This window comes from Phalacrocorax aristotelis, chromosome W, assembly GCF_949628215.1.
Source record: "Phalacrocorax aristotelis chromosome W, bGulAri2.1, whole genome shotgun sequence".
Lineage (NCBI taxonomy): Eukaryota > Metazoa > Chordata > Aves > Suliformes > Phalacrocoracidae > Phalacrocorax > Phalacrocorax aristotelis.
The window spans coordinates 29,138,412-29,157,182 of record NC_134310.1 but is presented as its reverse complement, the minus strand read 5'-3'; the positions used below and the strand labels follow the sequence as shown (position 1 = coordinate 29,157,182).

General features: G+C 46.6%; 1 protein-coding gene across 11 annotated transcripts in view; it reads right to left on the bottom strand.

Annotated features, from left to right (window-relative positions):
* Nucleotides 1–563: 563 nt before the first annotated feature.
* The window catches only part of GATAD2A (GATA zinc finger domain containing 2A), a 67,882-nt gene continuing 49,674 nt past the window's right edge, over nt 564–18,771 (bottom strand). For 6 of the 11 annotated variants that reach the window (XM_075077135.1, XM_075077138.1, XM_075077134.1 and 3 more), the window contains 9 exons: nt 14,854–14,983; nt 14,182–14,313; nt 12,547–12,636; nt 10,383–10,514; nt 9,063–9,230; nt 7,922–8,201; nt 7,091–7,380; nt 6,056–6,242; nt 564–5,120 (listed from right to left, as the gene is read on the bottom strand). In XM_075077135.1, the coding sequence (XP_074933236.1) occupies nt 4,990–5,120; nt 6,056–6,242; nt 7,091–7,380; nt 7,922–8,201; nt 9,063–9,230; nt 10,383–10,514; nt 12,547–12,636; nt 14,182–14,313; nt 14,854–14,983 (1,540 nt within the window). In that variant the 3' untranslated portion in view covers nt 564–4,989. The remainder of the gene's footprint in view (nt 5,121–6,055; nt 6,243–7,090; nt 7,381–7,921; nt 8,202–9,062; nt 9,231–10,382; nt 10,515–12,546; nt 12,637–14,181; nt 14,314–14,853; nt 14,984–18,771) is intronic. The other 5 variants (XM_075077141.1, XM_075077136.1, XM_075077140.1 and 2 more) reach the window with 1 other exon arrangement.

Below are 18,771 nucleotides of genomic sequence, written 5' to 3'. Positions count from 1 at the left end.
AGGTAGCAATCCACCAGCTGCTTGGGTTATCCCGGAGTATTTAAATGAACTTCTTAATGCGTTCAAGCATTTCAGGAGGGACACGGGGTTAAACCTCCGGTTTCGGAACGGCAGGGCTCGCCCGCTCCGTCGCGCGCAGGCAGAACGCCGGCAGATCGTTGCGTCTTCGGCTTGTTTACTTGGGAGGTCCAAGTGTTTACGCCAGGACGTGCGGAGCGGGTAAGAGCCGCGGGTAAGCGAGGGGCAGGGAGCAGCGATCGCAGGGCGGGAAGGGCTGACGAGGCGTTCGTGTCCTGCTCCTTCCCCGTCTGCATCCAGCCGCGAGGACGTCCGATCCGTCCGTGCCTCTTAATTTCAATCCGTCAAATTCCACGCAGGTGACGATATCTCCCTCCTGGTCTGTTCTCCTCCCGGCCCCTGGGCTGGGGGAGGAACCCGCGCCCTTCCCCAGAGGAAGGCAGCGGACCACCACCTCACCTCGCGCATCCGCGCCGATACGCGCGTGGAGCGAAACGAGGTGCGGCTGCAAACCGAGAGACTGCAAGTAAGAGGCAGACCCAAGAGTTTGTCCATTTGTTTATTGTCATTCAAATACTAAAAATCCCTCACAATACAATATACAGTTACTGAGTTCAGATTCTGCCGCCGCTGAGACTGTCAGGTTTTAGTGGGATTTTTTTTTATTTTTTTTAAATTTTTCTTTTATTATCAAAGATTTAGAGTCACAATAAATACGAGTGACAAAAACATACCCTGCGCTGGCGTAACGTTACAGTTACACTCCTTTGTTAGATGATTATAAATTCTTTTTGCCTTCCTCATTTGAAAAAAAAAAAAAAAGCACAACGCAAGTTATTTCGCTAACTGCAATGTACAGCGTAACTCTGCCTTAAGCAGACAAACACTACTGCGGTTCCTTGAGGTCTTTTTGCATTATATATATATTTATATATTTATAATTATTTTTAAAAATGCCTTCTGCGCCTCCTCCTTCCAAAAGGAGAAAGTGATGAATGAGCCAAAGAGGGTTTCTGGTGAGACCTGCCTAAGCCTGCTCCGCTCGCTCCTGCAGCCCAAGTTTTCCATTCTGGACTGGACTTTGCTTACTAAGGAGGAAAAAAAAAATCTACCAAAGGGAAAAAACAGAAGTGACGACCAGGTCTGAGAACTCAGAGGTACACAAACGGTTCCCTCACATGATAAAAATGCCTATAGAAAACAAACCCAAGCCCAAACTATCAGGAGTTTAAGGTTAACCGAGTCCTCCTCACTGTTACAGCTGCAATGCCATTTACAGGAATCCCCAGAACACAAAAATTCACAAAGCCACCCTTTATGCGGACTGGAAAAGCCGTTCAAGCCAACTGTGCTATAGAAGCAAAAGGTTCAACCAGGCCACTTGTCATGTTTCTGAGCAAAGGACGGCCGTCTCACCAACGCTCAGAAACCGAACAGATAATAAATTAGCTTATTAAAAAAATAATAAAATTAAAAAAAAAAACAAAAAAACACACAGCTCCCAAATTGCAACACGGGTTTCAAGTGAAAATCCGGGGTTTATTTCACAAGTTGCTAAAATCTAAGTACAATAGTCATTTTCATTATTACTGTATTATAAAATCTTGTAGTCGCAACGTCTCAAAGAAAGGTTATATGGCTTGCAAGAACCAACGCTGCTCTAACCCTCTCCCCAGGAGAGGGGGGAAGCAAGCAGCATCTGAGCAATGTCAAACCAGCTCATGCAGCAGTTTGCGGCGAAGCAGTGGAGGGTCGGGGAAACAGGACACGATGCCGGATACTCCACCTGAATGATACCGATTTACAGGTCAGACTGTCGAGCAGCACGTTCAGTCTCTTGTTCTGAGGGAGCTTTAAGTACAATGGTCTTTTTCCAGGAGAGGGCTGATGAGGTGAGGCTTTCCGACAGCTCTGTGGCAGAACCAATAGCCCTTACGGAGGCAGGAATCCCAAACATGACAGCGGCAGAAATAAACCAAGGATTTGTTCTTAAAAGCATGTCTAACCCCCCTCTCCTTCACGCTTCCCAACCAATTTAACCTTTAGGGCGTAACACCATTATGTGAATATTCCATTTAATCGAGCTTTTCGGTTTGCTTGTTGGTTTGGGGTTTGTTTTTTTTCTTCTGCAAGAAGGGGAACATACAGATGGGGAGGAGGACATTTGGAAAGACTGCAGCAAGTGTTTTAACAGCTCTCTAAACCTAGCTTGGTACCTTAACTAGCCCAGTTCAACACTACTCAACCGAATATGCAGTTCTGACAACAAAGGCGGAAGCAGTTCTTCTGGCATTTAACACGTGTGTACCACTGAAGTCTTCCGGCACGTTTATCTCAAACTTTGCAGAAACACCTATGCAATAAATATATCCTCCAAGTTACCTGCAACACTCCATGAACCACAGATTAAAAGCGATGTCAAAACTGGTTTGAATCCCGACAGCCCGATATCCATGTCGTATTTCCCGTTTGCTTACAAAGCCTTCAAAATAACTCCACCCCACTACGTAAGACAATATACGTGGGGTTTTATTCTACATCAAACGAAACGCGGCTGCGGTCGAGCACTGCTGAGGGAGCAACGTTTGTGAGACAGTACGTGCAGACTCGGTTTTAATTTCAGTTCCAAATCTTAAAATAAGTCTTCTCTATTATTTTAAGGCTTATTTTAAGACTCCCCCACCCACTGTGCTGAAATGACAAGCTGCTGTAGTGAGCTGGCGGTATCCAAAAAGGCTTTGACATCGCTTTTAAAAGAGGCGAGTTTAATACTTCTGCCCCTCTTTCCCAGCATCAGCTGAAGCTAAAGCCACCCCAATGCTGGAAAGGAATTGTGAAGTTGTCCGGGCTTCCCAAAAGGGTATTTGAATTTCAGTTGGAGAAGTTTTGCTTGTTCTCTTTAAAAATGCACTCGCTCTTCCCAGGTGATTTAACATTTGCATCAATGACGAGATAATGCAGGCGTTTGACAGAAGAGAGGAAGAAACACCCCCCCCCCCCCCCCCCCAAACTCCACGCAGGTAAGGAACTGAAACTTTGTCATAATATTTCAAAGTGCAAAAATAAAATGCACTCCATTTCTCTCTCCACATCTCCCAATCCAAAATATCTTGGAATGAAAAGAAAAAAATTTAAACTCAAACCAATTCCTCTCATCCCCATTTAGCTCTTAATATACATTTGTAAAACAAACAAAAAAACAAAGTCGAATTGAAATTCTAGGGCTTTATACAGCAACAAATACCATTTTGCAAAACTAGGTTTTCTAGACTACTGAACAGTTTTCAAAGTATCTAAATACCGATATTCACACAACAGAAGAGGGGCTAAAATGAACAAGTTTTGCTTTCTCACTATGCAATAGTTAGATCTGAAAGGGGACAACCCTATACAGTTATTGGTTTCAAGTTAGATCTAACAGCAACTGCTAAGAAAATAGATTCAGCATAGACTGAATAGTAACCCCTCCCCCCCTTTTCTTTTATATATAGATATATAGATATATATATATAATTTTGCAAATAATTCTTATCAGCACTACTTCTAGTACTGATATGCAACATAAGTAGTAAGGCATGTATTTCTGCCACTTGAATTCAACTTAAATTTGGGAGAAGCACAGGAAAGAAGGAGGGAAGATGACGAGAAGGGGGAAAAAAAAAATGGACCTGATGGATTTGGGTTTAACCTGTGGAATCCCCAAGATATATTAAAACCATGTAGAAACCTGTCCTTAAAGCAGGGTTACCTAAAGCTCTATCGAAAATGAAATACTGAAGCGATGGACAGAGGAGCATGCTTGGTACGCCCGGAAGAACGGAGCTCTAGAGGGATCAAGGTAGGCAGTCCTGCCCCCAACGCGCCCTACACGTGCCGCCGCGGTCATCGGGCCACCGCAGCACGGACCAGAACAGCCGCTTCTCGGCAGGTGTCGGCAGAGGAAGGAGCCTGCGACCTGACGGCAGCCTCCCGGTCCTCCGCTCCCTCCACTCGCCCTTTCTGATTGCGTGCAGCTTCTGGAATTCCTTTTTTTTTTTTTTCTTTTTTTTTTCTTTTTTTTGAGTAAAATTGCTCAAAAACAACAACAACAACAAAACCCCCTCCAAAAAAGAAAATAATCAGAAACAGTTTCACTTTTAAGTCTCTGGGAACATATGAAAGAAAGGCCCAACTGCTCTTCGCTGAATTAGAAAGACCGAACAAAGGTGTTTGTCTATTCAGTAAATTAGATTTTAGACTACCAACAGTTCAAAGTCTATTCAAAACAGAATCCAACAAAAGTGAGAGACTCCTGCACCAGTTCCCACCTACCAGACAAGTTTTGGTGGCAGCCAGTCCCTTTATTAAAAAAAACAACAAACCCAAAACAAAAACGTACTCAACTGCAATTTGAGTTTGCACTTCTTTATCATTAGCTCATCATCAGAAGATTTCGAAACATTATGATCTGTAGACTGCCTTCCTGGCTGGAGGAGGGGCAGGGAAGAAAAGCAAACACGAACTCGGCTCACTAAATGCATCTGCAACATGGGGTTGAAATTCCTCTCTCTCCTCGAGCTGACATCCACGCTCAGTCGCGAACGAACACCACGTTCCTGGTGAATGGGTAGTTATTAATCAAGAAACCGAAGGCAGAGAGTCGTTTAGTCCTCCTTTTGTGCTGGTGACAAAACAAATCCAAACTAAATACATAAAGCCAGAAAAAAAAGAAAAAGAATTCTTCCCCTTCCCTGACAGCCTTCATCATCAATCACAAAAATCTGTAACCAAATGAGCTTCAGTCTTTCCCACCCGCGTGGTGTCGTTTTCTCATAGCAGGGACAGCAGCACTCGATGGAATGAGGAGTGGTCTTCTTGCATCCTATAAAGCCTGGGGCATATCCAGCTGGGATTAAAGCAGATTCCACTGTAATGTGGTACAAAAAGGATGGCAGAAACAGGAAAAGTCTTCCTCTCGGGCATTCCTCTGCATTATTTCCACGTGGCGGACTGTGGGATGGACCGTGGGGGAATCATATCCAGGAGATATTCACGCTGGCGGTCTACTGCTGAGGACGACTTGTGCACAGCTAAACTAGGATTAACAAAAGGTAAAGCCCCACCTGACGAGACACAAAAGAGAAGAGAGAACAAGTGTCACAGTACAATAAAAACACGAGACAAAACAGTGGCAAAACACACACTACTCTCATTTCACCCACATGAAAAAGGATCATCGAGGCACTACTGGCCACAAAGGTCAGGCACCTTCAGAAGATGAAAGCTTCCAAAATCATCCCAAAGAGGAGCAAGATTTTGTACCAGAAATGAAGATTTAAGCAGACTAGAGCTCTCTGCAATGAAATTACATTTTAAAAGATAAGTTAAGCTGTCAGGAATAAAAAATATCAAAAGAAATCCATTCCACACTGGGCAAGAGAGCAGGTCGCAAAAGAGCTAGTTCCTGGAGTGTTTCCTTCCTGCAGATCCTAATTATAATTTAAGAAAACAAACGACTCTTCTCAAGTCAGATACTTATATGTATAAAAAAAATCAGATTAGAATGTATAATTTCCATTTGTTCAAAGCAACAGCTTCAGTTATTTCAAACCCTGAGGAACACTGGGTGCGTGCACTGTAGCCTTACCTAGAGCAAAACCATCTGTTTACTGTACGTCGCTTTCAGCAAAGAGAAAACACCAGTCAAGATTAAACAACTGAATTAAAACTCCCAGAAACGAAGGACGAGCTCCTGCAGCGCCACGCTGGCTGCGCGCGCAGACTCGGCGATGAACAGCCTGACCTCACATCTGTTCAGTCTATTTACAAGCGTGTGAAGCTGTAGTTTTTGTTTGGTAGCACCACCCGACTGCCCCTTTTGATGGGCATAAATCACACCAAAAGCGAGTGCCAACACCACCACCAAGAGCAAAGCCTCGGTACCGTCGGGCTTTCATGCAGGAAGCGTCAAAGAGAAATCCTTACCCAAAGAACTATGATTGTTGGACAGAGTGCAGCTAGTAAGTACAAAGAAAAGAAACTTTAGAGAAAAATCTACCTGTATTGATGGGAGTCTTCTTCCAGGCGGCAGCGCTGCCCTTGCTGACAGGTCTCTCAGCATGCTTACCTGGCCTACTCCCAAGTGCTGCTGCAGACGATGCATTCTGCAACTTGGGTGACTGGCTAAATGCATGCAACACTCCTCGCGGAGCTCCAGGAGGACCTCGAGACATCTGGCTAGAAGTCTGGCAAGAGAGCAAACGGGAAGACAGGCATCGCAGTTTTCTGTCTCCCAAGTACAACAGCCTTGATGAATCTTTACTGCCCCTCTCTCCTTTCTTGGCTTTTTCTGCCAAGTCTGGAAGGCATTACTATAGTTTCGGGGCTGAAAAATTCCAAGACATCTCTACAACAAAATAAGAATCAGCTTTCTCTTTCTGAAAGCACCTGTAAGGATGAGGAATTATAACAACTGCAAAGCAGCAAAACCCCACCCCCCCCCCCTCGTGCTGTGTAAGCACCTCCACACACAAGCAGCACTCTGCTTCCCTGTGCTAAATGAGCAGCACCTTGATTCAACTCAAAGCAGCACTTAGGGAGCTTCTGCCTTCCTCCAACCGAAAGGTGGTTTTACAAGGTGTGCAAGATCCAGTCCCTGTCATGGACGGGTGCTGCCATCACCTTAAAACTTCACAAGCAACATTATGTGCTCTTGGCTCAAGCCAACCTTCCCCTGCCTCCAATCTTGGGTCAATTTACTCTTGTGTATTTGGCACCAAAGCACCTCTTTCCATTTGGCACATCCTAAAAAAGTTGAGGAACAGACTTTGCAGGGTATGAGTTAAAACACCTAGACAACGAGCCTGCAGAAAAACACCACTCTCTCCCGCTCTTCAGAACATAATTTAAATACCAGGTCCCCGCGTGACAAAACCCACTTCAGCCAGCCCGGTTTTAAGCTTACACTCAAACACACTCACACTGTGGAGCCCAAATAAAGCGCGCTCACGCATCAGTTCCGTGCCTGCATACCGAACGCTTGCGCCTGGAGCCGCGGGACCCTTGTCCCACCACCACCAGGACGGAGCCGTACCTGCTTGAGCGAGTGGTGCTGCACTATAGGGTCTGACTTGGTCTGTACAGGAGACGCAGTCTGTTGCAGTATCCTTTGCTCAATCTCCTGCTCTTGCTGCAGTGCTTTTACGAAGGCAGCCTTCAGTCGGTTAGTGTGCTCAGCTTTCAAGGCCTTTTTCTGATTGGATGTCATGCAGGTTTCGCACATGATGGTTCCGTTCTTCTCCTCCCTCCAACGGCAGGTGAAGTCAGTCTTACACTGAGCACACATATAGGGCTCGCGAGATGCTACAGCAACCGAAACTTTACCTGGAGAACACAACCGGCTTAGGTCAGCTCCACCTGTGGCTTCTATGAATGAATAATCCTTGAGAAACCTTAAGAATATCCCAGCTTTTTAAAAAAAGACAAACAAACCCCAAAGCAAACCCTCCACCTTAAACTCTCCTCAGTCTGAAGCCTTTTGCATTACTAAATCTTTAAACTCTCTACTTCTGTGAGTGCGTGGAGGCGTCCGGCAGATAATTCTTTAGATACTGGTTAGAGGATTTAGTGGTGATGGGCAAACTGGCTGACAGGGAGCCAGCAGCTCTGGGGAGAAACGGATGCATTTTTAGAGAAATCTTCTCCACCAGTGCCTAGCCTACGAGAAACCAGAACACTGGGAAATTTAAGAATTTTATAGTTAAAACAGTTTGAAAAGTATTAAAAGAAGTGAATCCTAGATTTGACTGAATACGACAATTTAACCCTGCGATGCCTGAAACCCCTTGCTGCTGTTATTGAGATAAAATCCAGACGGGAAAGGTTCTCTCCCCGCCTTTGAGGAACATTTTTAACGTGCTCTCACCTTGAGTTTCCAGCAGATTCTGCACAACTTCTTCCAACCCAACTAAGTAAATAAATTCGTTATTAGCTGCGCTTGGCAGGAAGTTCATCTCTGGCGCAGGTGGCTTGGGAGGAGGGATCTCCAACAGCGTCTTCTCCAGCTGCTTCCGCAAGGCGAGCTTGGCGGCGGCCTGCCGGCTGGCCGGCGAGTCGTTGGAGTTGACGATGGAAGCGGCGCTGGTTGTAGTAGCATTAGCCTGAGCGGACGTCACGGTTGTACCTTTGATTGAAGTTGGTGAAGCCTGGGAGGAAACGGGACGCGGCTGAGCGACAAACGCCACACGGTTCAGCACTTTCAACACACGAAGAAAGGGACGAGAGGGAGGGACGCAGCGTCGGCTCCGACGCTGCGCGGGGCTGTGTGTCTGCGACGAAGGCCGGCTGCTTGGGACTAGACCAAACCGCCTGCCTCTATGTCTTCATCTTCTGGGTGACCAAACTGACCACAATACACGTATGCTCACTGCAACACCGTACCTGCCATCTAACGCTCTCATTCTTTTTCTAAAGAACTTTATTCTTCTTTACTGATCATTCTTATAGGGCAGTTTTAGAAAGGCTAAAGATGAAACCAAAAAGCAGTCATTTTCCTTAGGGTTTTGTCAAAGCACTGACTAAATTGTTTCCTTTATCTACAGCACCTGTACGCCAGTATCAGTGATAGACGCTAGGCTGCTGCTTCAGTATCTCCTGGTGTTTCCAACAGGAGAGCTAACCCATTTTGAGCTCGGTTTACCGGAGCGCTCATTTACGCTTCTTAAGGAAGAGAGGGGGGGCAAAAAATAATTCTAATGGACAGCTTCATATTGAAATACCAAATGTGAAACGAGGCACAAAATTCAGTTCACTGGAATGTAATATTTCTTCCCAATACTCTGTAATGTTTTTCTTCATTCCTACGTACAGGTGAACGCCAACAGAGGAAGGGACTGCAGGGGAAGAACGAGGCACAGGGTAGCTGTCATGACAAGCAGCCACATCAGTTAGATGACAGCAGGCCACGCCAATTAGATACAGTAACCGGACAATCAGTAATTAAAACCATTTACCTGTTCCTTTGAGGGGAATGTTATGCTTGGCACAAAGTACCTTACGGAACTCACCTGCGGGATGTTGACAAGCAGGCTGGTGTTGGGGACGTTGGCGACGCGGATCAGACCCTGCTGGATAATTCGCTGCCCCTGAATTTGTACGCTGGGGACCGATGCCCGCGGTGCCAGCAGCAGCGGAGGCGGCCCCGTGCTGGAGTGCTGTCGGATGTTGTGGATTTGCTGGGAAGACACAGAAATGGGCTGATGCAATGGTGCCATGAACGATGAGGAGGATTAGACAGCGGGAAGTTAAGTGGTGGGAGTCGAATGGGATGACATGAGACAGTGGAAATGAGGCAAGGCAGGGAACGCAAAGAAAGCATGATAATTAAAATCCGTGTCAAAATGCGATGTTTTTCCCTTTCCCTCTGTCAAAATGAAACAAGTAGAACGTAACGTGAAGAGAGATGCTCGTACGCGAGGCCGTCACGTTACGGCCAAAACAGCTGTGCCAAAAAAAAAAATAAATCTAAGTTTCTGAGTCAAATTTCTTTCAAGATGTATAGTTAAGCCTGTTTCATTTTAAAGGCATTAGGCAAGCTATTTCTCAGAATGAGTTTTTCTCCATAATCAGACCAGAAAGAAAATGAAACACCAAATCTCTACCTTCCTCCTTAATGCCACCTACGCAACAGATAAAAGCAGACCTTTCACTGCAAAATAAATCCTCATTTAACAAGGAAATATTTTTTTCCCCCCGGTATCCCACAGAAGTCATAATTTTAGAAGACTGTATCAAATTGAACATTGCTTTCCTACTCCTTCAGTGACACCACTCTTCCGTTATAGGTGATAAAGCCCTTCAAAACAGCACTTTTAGACTTCCAGTCGACTATCTCATTTCAGCAGCTCTTATTCAACCGCAAGACAGACACAATGAGGGGAAAAAAGTGGGTTTTAGCATTTGAAAAGGTGAAATTGATATGACAGAAAGAATAATGGGGGGGGGGGAAATGGAAGAACGAGGGATTGTGTTTCATTTCCTCTGCTGCCACCCTAAAAAGCGGGTGAAGCTGGAAGCCTGTAAATTAACTTTTCTAATAAAGGCAAACAAACTGCTCTGGCGTAGCTAAGGGAAGCAGCTATGCAGGTCAGACAGCATCCTGCATCACCACAGGATTTTCTCTTGCTTCACTGGAAGCGTTATGGGATGGCACAACACACACAACTGGAACGATGCAGGATCTCTCAGCAGCAATACATCCAGCCATATTAAGAAATTCAGGCAAGAATTTCATAGGTTCCCTCCGGACAAGCAGGAAGATGACTAAGAAAATAGTTGAGATGCATTAAGGGAAAACAGAGCGGAGCTACCACAAAGTAAATACTTACCTGTGCTCCCCTGACAAGAGGTGGCATTACTATCTGTGTGTTTTGCTGAGTTCCCAATTTCGAAGAAGTCTGCTGCCCTCCACGGACCAAGGGAGGAGGAATAACAGTGCCTGGTATACGTGTAGAAGAGGTCTGCAAAACAGAAAGTAGTTTACTTGGACTGTTTTGTGCCGGTGTATTTGTACGCATGCTCTCCTCCGCTGCTTAGCGTGCCGATAAAGCAGTATCTGACAGCTTACGCAGCGATACGGACATACGTAAGGACGCGATGGTGGTCTGGCTACGCGCTCGGGGATTCTCTCTCATCCTGCACAGAATTTAAAAGGTAAAGAGCAGCCCTGAACGACTCACTACTGAAATCCAGTAACTCAAGAACTGCTGTAGAGACACACCAAAAGGCACGCCATAACCCGAGTGCCCGTACCCCCCTAACACGCAGGGGGTACGCGAGAGCAGCTCTCCCCTCTGGCTGATGTGACAGATGCAGCGTCTGTCTTGAGCCAGTGGAAATACTGTAGGACAAGAGATGGCCGGGCTGGCTTCAGTGCAGCTAGTGTCCGGGAGAAAAAAAAGAAAGAAAGAAAAAAAAACAAGTGTATTTTTGGGGGGGAGTATGGGGAAATACAAACCGCTGTCTTCAAGGAGAAGCACAGGGCAGACACAAGTTGGAGATGCAGGAACCCAGGGAGGTGGGTATGTGTATGTATGTGGGAAGGAAAAAAAAAAAGAGACAGGAAAAGGGGAAAGCTTTAGAAAAATGAAAAAGAAAAGGAGTCAGGCTATTTGAAAAATTGCTGCCCATGCTTTTTGGACTGCAGACTGCATTAAATCCTCAAAGTTTCTCATGACGCTATAAAAGGTGACCCGGTTTCATGCACCACTGACATGCCTGCAGGCCACTAACGCTACGTCATCGATCCTGAGAAGCACTCACTGCTCAAGAGCAACAAATGTCTCCATCCTATTCATGTGGCTTTCCACATGGGGCCACTTCCCTCACTCAAGCCCCACACTAACAAGGAACGAGGACTTCTGAAAACACTTTCCTGAGTTACCATGTGTACACACACGTACGTACTTAGGCAGGTGGGAAGTTTTACCCACTTCTGTCATGCCTTTCAACTGAAGGCCAAGCGTTAACTCAACTCCTGCACACAGGAATTAGTAGAGTTTTTACAGCCACGCAAAAGCAGATGGAGGTTAGGTTAATTTGCCCAAACAGCGCAAGTTAGACAGAATAACTTCGATGCTGGATTCTTAGCTGCCAGCTCTCTGCTCTGTCCAACCGAGGTTTCGCTGTCTGATTGCTGAAGATTGAACTTGTGGTCCAGTTCCTCTGAAAGTGCTGTCTTCGGTGGAGGCAACTTGCCTCAAGGAAGAGATTACTCCAACTGACAGACTGCTTAGGTTTTGTGAATGTGTCCTAAATGGATAGCAAATTTACCCTTCCCTTGAGTATAGCATTGTAGGGGGTTTCGAAACGAAGAGTTGCCATTTTCCAAGTGAAAGCATTTTGTGCTGAAGCGGTTTTGAAATTGGTTTCGAATTAGCCCAAGGTAAATAACCAGAAATGTTTTAAATCCAAAAGTGAAACAAGATACTAGACTCAAGAGAAAAATTAGGTTGACAGATGTCAGTTGCCTCTGCTTTTTTTTTTTTGCCTCCTTCCCCAAGGCTTTCCGACATTTCATTTAATTTAGTCTGAACCAAGATCCTTCCTACCACCATGTGCCATTCAGCCACCAAGCCAAAAGGAAAAATCATATGATTCGCTCAGCTCTTACAGTTAATCACACTGAGGGCACAGCTAAGTCTCTCGAGGGAACGGCAAGAGGCTGCCACCACATTTCCATGACATAACTCCATGGCATCCTCTTTCACCAAAGGTCGTTAGTGCTAGTATGGATGTATTTATCAGCAGAGTGGATCAGGTTGATCGGCCACTGAAAGATAAGCTTATAAGAGTTATCTCTGTGTGATATCCTACTTTTATCTCCCAGCCCAATCATTCTTAAAAAGCTTATGGTAGGGTTTCGGGAGTTAAAAAAAATTAAAATAAAAATCCACCTGGCTCCAAGCCATGAATGTGATGGGACTGTCTTTAATGTGCACCTTCTTCCCTGCTCCATGCCCTAAACCTGGCAGCCTGGCCCACCCCACTGACCTGGAGGGACGGCTTGCCAGCAGGAACACTCTGCGGTCCCCGCACCAAGGGCGGAGGGGTGGCCACAGCACTCCCAGAGGAACCAGCAGGCTGGAAGAGGAAAAACCAGAAAGAAAGCAGACGAGTGTAAGGGTGTAAGCAGAATTACAGAAGGTAAGGGAATAAAAGCGTTTACCTCCTTGCACCTCAGTAAGAGAATCTTCAGAGACTCTGGTTTTCCCCCCTCCCCCATCCCCTTCTTCCTCCAAGCATCTCCACATGCGTATTTAAACGAAGAAATTATTAGGTAAGTGTAGATAAGATTACACCAGGAAAATAGAAGAGCCCATACACCAAAAGCAGAGCAATGTGGAAATCTGTTTGAGCAGTCTCAGCTTAGAGGCCGCTTCAGTCTTATCCACCATTACTACTAGTCTCAACTAACTAGGTTCAAGCATAATGCGAAGTGAAAAAAAAGCTTAGGAAAAAGACTTCAGATATTAAGAAGTTTAGGATATGCCATTTCACCCTAGTTAGTTCAAACATCGAGAGCCCATTGCTCAGCGTTCAGCAGCGAGTTGAGTGATGCTGGTACTTGCATTAGTTTTAATCCCATCTACTGAAGCACTCGGAAGTCCAGGCGAAAGACGCCAATAAAGCAACCAAAAGCAGCCAAGAGAGCTGTATTAACATCCATCTGCACCGTGAAGTGCACTCAAATCTACGCATCGCCCCCATCACAAAATCCATCAAGTCAGCATCACACGCTGTAAAACGAAATCGTTTCGTTGCCATTGTTACAGATACTTGAAATTTAGCCTGTGCCTTGATAGCAACGCGTGGGGTGCTCGCACGCCCCCTCGCCTCCCAGCCTCCTCCGCTCTCCTCCTGGCGCCCTCCACCTCTACCCTTCAGTGCCAGGACGAGCGGCACAGGCAGCGAGCAGAGCGGGCAAGCGCTCTGACAGAAAGGCAGACTAAGTTCCTGATGAAGACTGTTCTCCTTCCAGCGCTCTGGATATTGCGCGTGGTTGTGAGAGATGAGGGGTGGGGAGAAAAAGAGGAGGAAGGGAAGGGAGTTCAGGGTGGGAGGGCTGAACCATTCCTTCCAGGGGCTGCTGGATTTTTGGATGATGAAAGCGTGCAGCTAACCACAGACTTACTTCACCTGGTAAGAGCTGGAATCCACACCTGGGCTCCTGCCACGCAGCACAAAACGCAGCCCTCGGCCACCCGCTCCCAGAGCCCGGGGTTCAAACGCTTTAACTCTCCCTGTCAGCACATTTGTTATGTGCAAGCGCCTCCTCCAAATGTATTTCAGCAATCTCTATGCGGCATTAAGGACTGGACAGAGTGTTTAATAATTGGAAGTATATTACATTCATAAATGCATCCGAGTTTAAACAAAAGGTCTTCAGCTTCTCAATACGGTTCATAGGATAAACTGTCTTGTCCAGACAAAAAAGGGAATTCCACAAAGGGAATGTAACAGGATAAGCCACTTTAAGTTTCATAAAGATCTTAGGAAAAGTGAGATACACTTTATTTGAAAGCTGTTTTATGTTCCAAAGGTTATGGCAACCGCCACGGTTATTTATATTCCCCCCCCCCCCACTTCAAAAGATGAGATGTGAAGTATCTGTAGGAAAATAAATACCTTCTGAGTAGTGGTCTCCTTCTGGATTTGACTTTGCCGTAACTTTTTCAATAAAACAAGCTTTGCTTCTTCTAACCGTAACTCTTCTTTTAGTTGTTTAATCATTCTCTCGCGCTCCTCTGGACTGCTTTTCTGCAGGGCCAGGTAAGACAATAGAGGATGGGAAAACAGGGAGGGGGGAGAGGGGAAAGATAGATACCGTACAAGTTACGACAAGAACTTAGAGCATTATAATTGTCATCTATGTCTTAATATCACCCACATGCCTGCAATATACGGACACAAGCTGAGTACAGAGAAAGAACTCAAAGGCAAAAAAAAAAAAGAAAAGGTTTTTTGGAGATATTTTCACTAGCAAAACAAGTAAAGCCAAACGAAGAGTCAGACAACAAATGTGCATTATGCCATGCTGAATAAGGGACACTGCGTTCACTAAAAAGCCAGTTCTGAAAATGGCGCGCTTTTGAAGCGTGTAAAAATCAAGGAGGTAAGAGCCTGAAGAGAAATAAGAACGACACCGGCCCTTAGCAGCTCCAAGGCTCCCTGCTTACAAATCCATCCATATAAAACCACGTATCTGCTTGACCCCATAATCGCAGGTGCCTCTGTGGGAACAACGGGTGTGTTTTCTTCTTTCTAGAACTTAAAGTGTGCCAAGACGCGACGACTCACCATGAGTGCCTCCGTGTTGGTCTCTTTTAATGCTATTTTTGTTAAACCATTCATCCTAGGGCTAGAAGGTTCATTGTCAGATAACACTATAACATCCGGCGAGGGGACTCTCTTTTCTCTCTTTACTTCACTGTGAATCAAAAGAAAAATACAGAGAACGAGTTAATAAAAACAAGGAAACAACTACTTCATGCTGCAAAGTGACATTATTTACACCCTCCTGCTAGATTAATCCTGAATTTCTCAATTCTGAATAAACGTGGATGAGTTCAATCAATTTCTATTCTCCTTGTGGATATTAAGCTTCCCAGCAGAAGTGTGCCGCGAGGCAAGATACAGCCACAACACGTAGGAATGGTGAATTCCTTCAAATTAGAAGTTCCTCCATCAGCCACTTCACCCCCCTTAGAAGGTACAGAAGCTTTCCAGGGCTCTGCTTGCACCAGGGAAGACCCCATCCCACCCCTAACCCAGCGACAAGCAGGTCACTTGCCGCTTCTCTTTAATGCGCTGAAAGGCAAAGCCACACCCGCCTCTTTTTGTTTTCCTTTCCTAATGGAAATATTTCTAAGTTGTGACTTTTCCCCACCCAAGTTACTGAATCTGAAGGAAACCCAACACAACCAGTTCACACCTATTCACTTACCTAAGTTTAAGTACTTTATGGCATTATTTTCTTCCCACACCAACTCTACTGAATTCTTTTCCAGTATTAACAGTGGAAACCTGTAACAGTCTCGACACGGACGCATCCACGCAACTTCACTGAAAACCACTGAAACATGTCCAGACTTATAGATTTTAACTCTTTACTTGGCTTTAAACCTCAGTGTCTTCAGCTGCACCTTCCACCTGAATTCCTGACAGTAAGTCGCCTCTCAGCTCTGTTGCCTACGATTATCGTACGAGCACAGAATCTTCAGCTACATGAACCAAGAGGGACAGAGATGCCGTGATGTGACAACAGATGCCGGTGCCTCTCCTCTGCTGCACAAGCTGGTAACCGTGAGATCACCTTTGGTACCAGGATCTGGGATTTCAAACTACAGAGCCTAAGTATTTCAGGGCAAGGTTTGAGGCTCGTGATCACCAAAAGGTTTAGCAGGAGCTTCGTGGGAACGGGACAGCAAAGTCTTCCGTACTGCCCAGGAAACACTGACAGTGCTTGAGAAAGGGCCGGCAGCAAGAATTTTAGGAGAATGGAACCCAAGTAATTGTTTTGGTTTTTCTCATAACCCAAAGCCAGAAGCAGCAACAGTGAAGTTTACAGTGAGACCCTTCTGGCTTGCTTTTATGCATTAGACAAAATGCATAAAGAGCTTGTATCCAGCAAGATGAAGCAAGTATTTAAGTGTGTTTTGTGTTATTCACAAATAAGAGATGTGGTATATGAGCTTTGTACTTCTAAATATCAGACAGTTACTTCTTAAACTAAACAACAATTTTTAGACTTAACTGATACGCCACATATATTAGGAATTCAACAACAGAAATGAATCCTTATGATCTTATTTAGTGATGCAAAGGATATTCACACCGAATAACAGCACCGAAACGCCGTGTACCCCAATAAGCTCTGCGAAACACACCCCTTCAGGAAATGCTCAGGGCATGTCAGACAGTATTTTGGATACTGCAGAACCAGCCACAAATACTGCAAAACCCAGCTCTAAAAACACAATTTCCATGTTAGGGGGAAAAATACAGAAGAAAGTAGAGTGTCCTCTAGAGGGCACAGCAAGCCAGTAAACTGGAGTCATTTAAACTCTGAGGTTGTTTCAAAATTAACAGTGGCACAGGTGAAGTACTTCCAGCTTTTTCCTGTATGTGAATGCCCCAAACTGGCTCAGGATGCTCTTAGCAGGGAAGTAACTGGGTCGGGCCAAGCTCTAGCTGGCTCAGTAGACTTCTCCCGACAGCGGCAAACAGCAGGGGTGCAGGGAATGCACCGACACGCTGAGCTCATCACTGCTGAGCACTTCTCAGGTGGCAGCTGGAGCAGCTCCGCGTGGAGGACCAAGCCTCAGCTGGAGTCAAGTGCCAGCCGTTCCTCCTCAAACTTTAAGGCTAAATCCGTCACGAGAAGTTACCTAAAAAGCCGAGAGTCACATAAACACGGGGATTTGAGCAGCCAGTGTTTGCAGCCTGAACGAGCCCACTCCAGAAAGACGAGCTCTTCTCCCAGCTCCACACTCGAACCAGCCCGTACGTCTGCAGGGAGGGAAGCTGCAAAGAGCTACGGGGTCAACTCGTTCCAGCCCGGACGCACCCACAGACACGGGGTGATGTGAAGGATTTTAGTTGGCTATAGATGACAACTCTACCATCAGCGACGCTTCGCCCCCCTCTCCGGGCGGCGGAGAGGGCAACCGGGCTGCCATCGGGCCGCCCTCCGCCGGGAGGTTGGCACAACCCGGGAGCTGCCAACAGGGCCATGCCGGAGCCGCCGCCGAGCTCCAGCAGCTTCTCTCTGGCTGAGGCGGGTTCAGATGGCTGCACCGGGGATCTCCGGCACGGAGCGGGGCCACCGCCGGGTCATGTGACACCCTGGGCACGTGACCTGCCACGGTAAAAACCATGGCAACAGCCGGTCCCAGCCGGTGCTGCCCAGCCTTCATTTTGTGAGGTGAGGTCGGGCTCAGGTGCCGGCACAGAAAATGGAGTGGCCATGCCCGGGGGTCTCCGCTGCCCCCTCGGGGTCCCTGCTGACCGCCACGGGCACTCGCGCCAAGGGTCACTTGGCTGTTTTTGAGGGGGAAAAAAAGGGAGAAATAGGAAAATAAAAAAAAAAAAAAAAAAGAGCCCCAAGAGAGTCACTGGACTGAATCTTGGAGCCCTCCTCGTTTTCTTTTCAGGCTAGACCAGGAAGGCCAGGCTGAAAGACAATGCCTGTGGCCCCCCAGGCTTTCCCGGGATACCACAAGGAGGAAAATCTTCATCCTGAACTAGTTCAACGACATGTGGTGATAACAGAACGACGAGAGACCTGCAGCGAAGCGTGATCAACAAAAGTTTGCGTTCATCAGCAATCTGAATATTCTATCTTTATTTAAAAAAAAAGAAAACAAACCCCACAACAAAATTGCAGAGAAGGGGGAGCACGCCTCACAGCCCGCCAGCCGAGCCTGGGATTGCTCGGCCGGGAGTGGGGCAGCACGGAGGGAGAGCAGCCGGTCATGCTCTCGATGCAGGACTGAGCACCGGCAGCTGCTGCAAGCGCTCCTCGTCAGCCCGCAGAGCGCATCCAGGGTGGCGGGGACCAGGATGGACGTCGGTCTGCCCCGCCGGGGCGAGTGGTGGCTGCTTGGGCAAGCCGTGATGCCCCAGGAGCCTTCCCCAATGCCATGGCCGAGACGGACCAGCAGCACCTCCGCTAAGGAGCTACCGCAGCCCAGCTCAGGGCCCCCTCCGCTGCGGGGGGACCCCCAGGTGTCTCCTTGCACTTGGAAGAGAGCAACATCAAAGCGAAGCATCTATATGCAAGATACCACAGCCTTGCACCAAAACAACCCAAACCTGCCTACACCGTTTTTGTAGGACCACGATATGAAATCTGGAACTAGGAAATATAACCTTGTCCCTGACAGCTCTGCAATAAACCCCATCCTTTACTGGGGCTGCGAAGCAGGAGACGACGAGACCAGGACCGCCCCTCGCTAGCCTGTCGGTACCTCACCTAAGGGCTTCCCCGAACCTGTGCAACTCCTCTCTTTTGCAGGACGAATTACAATATTCCTGACTGCTAGACTATAAGCTGCTGATCTAATAAAAGCTGCATTAGAAACCACTGCAGTCAGAGTTTTAAAATCATGAATTTCCACAAAAACATTCCGTACCTATTTAGGACCACCTACCTACACCAATGTTGAGCCTGTCAACACGCGACCTCACAGAGGAAAACCCTTCTTGAAGGCGGGA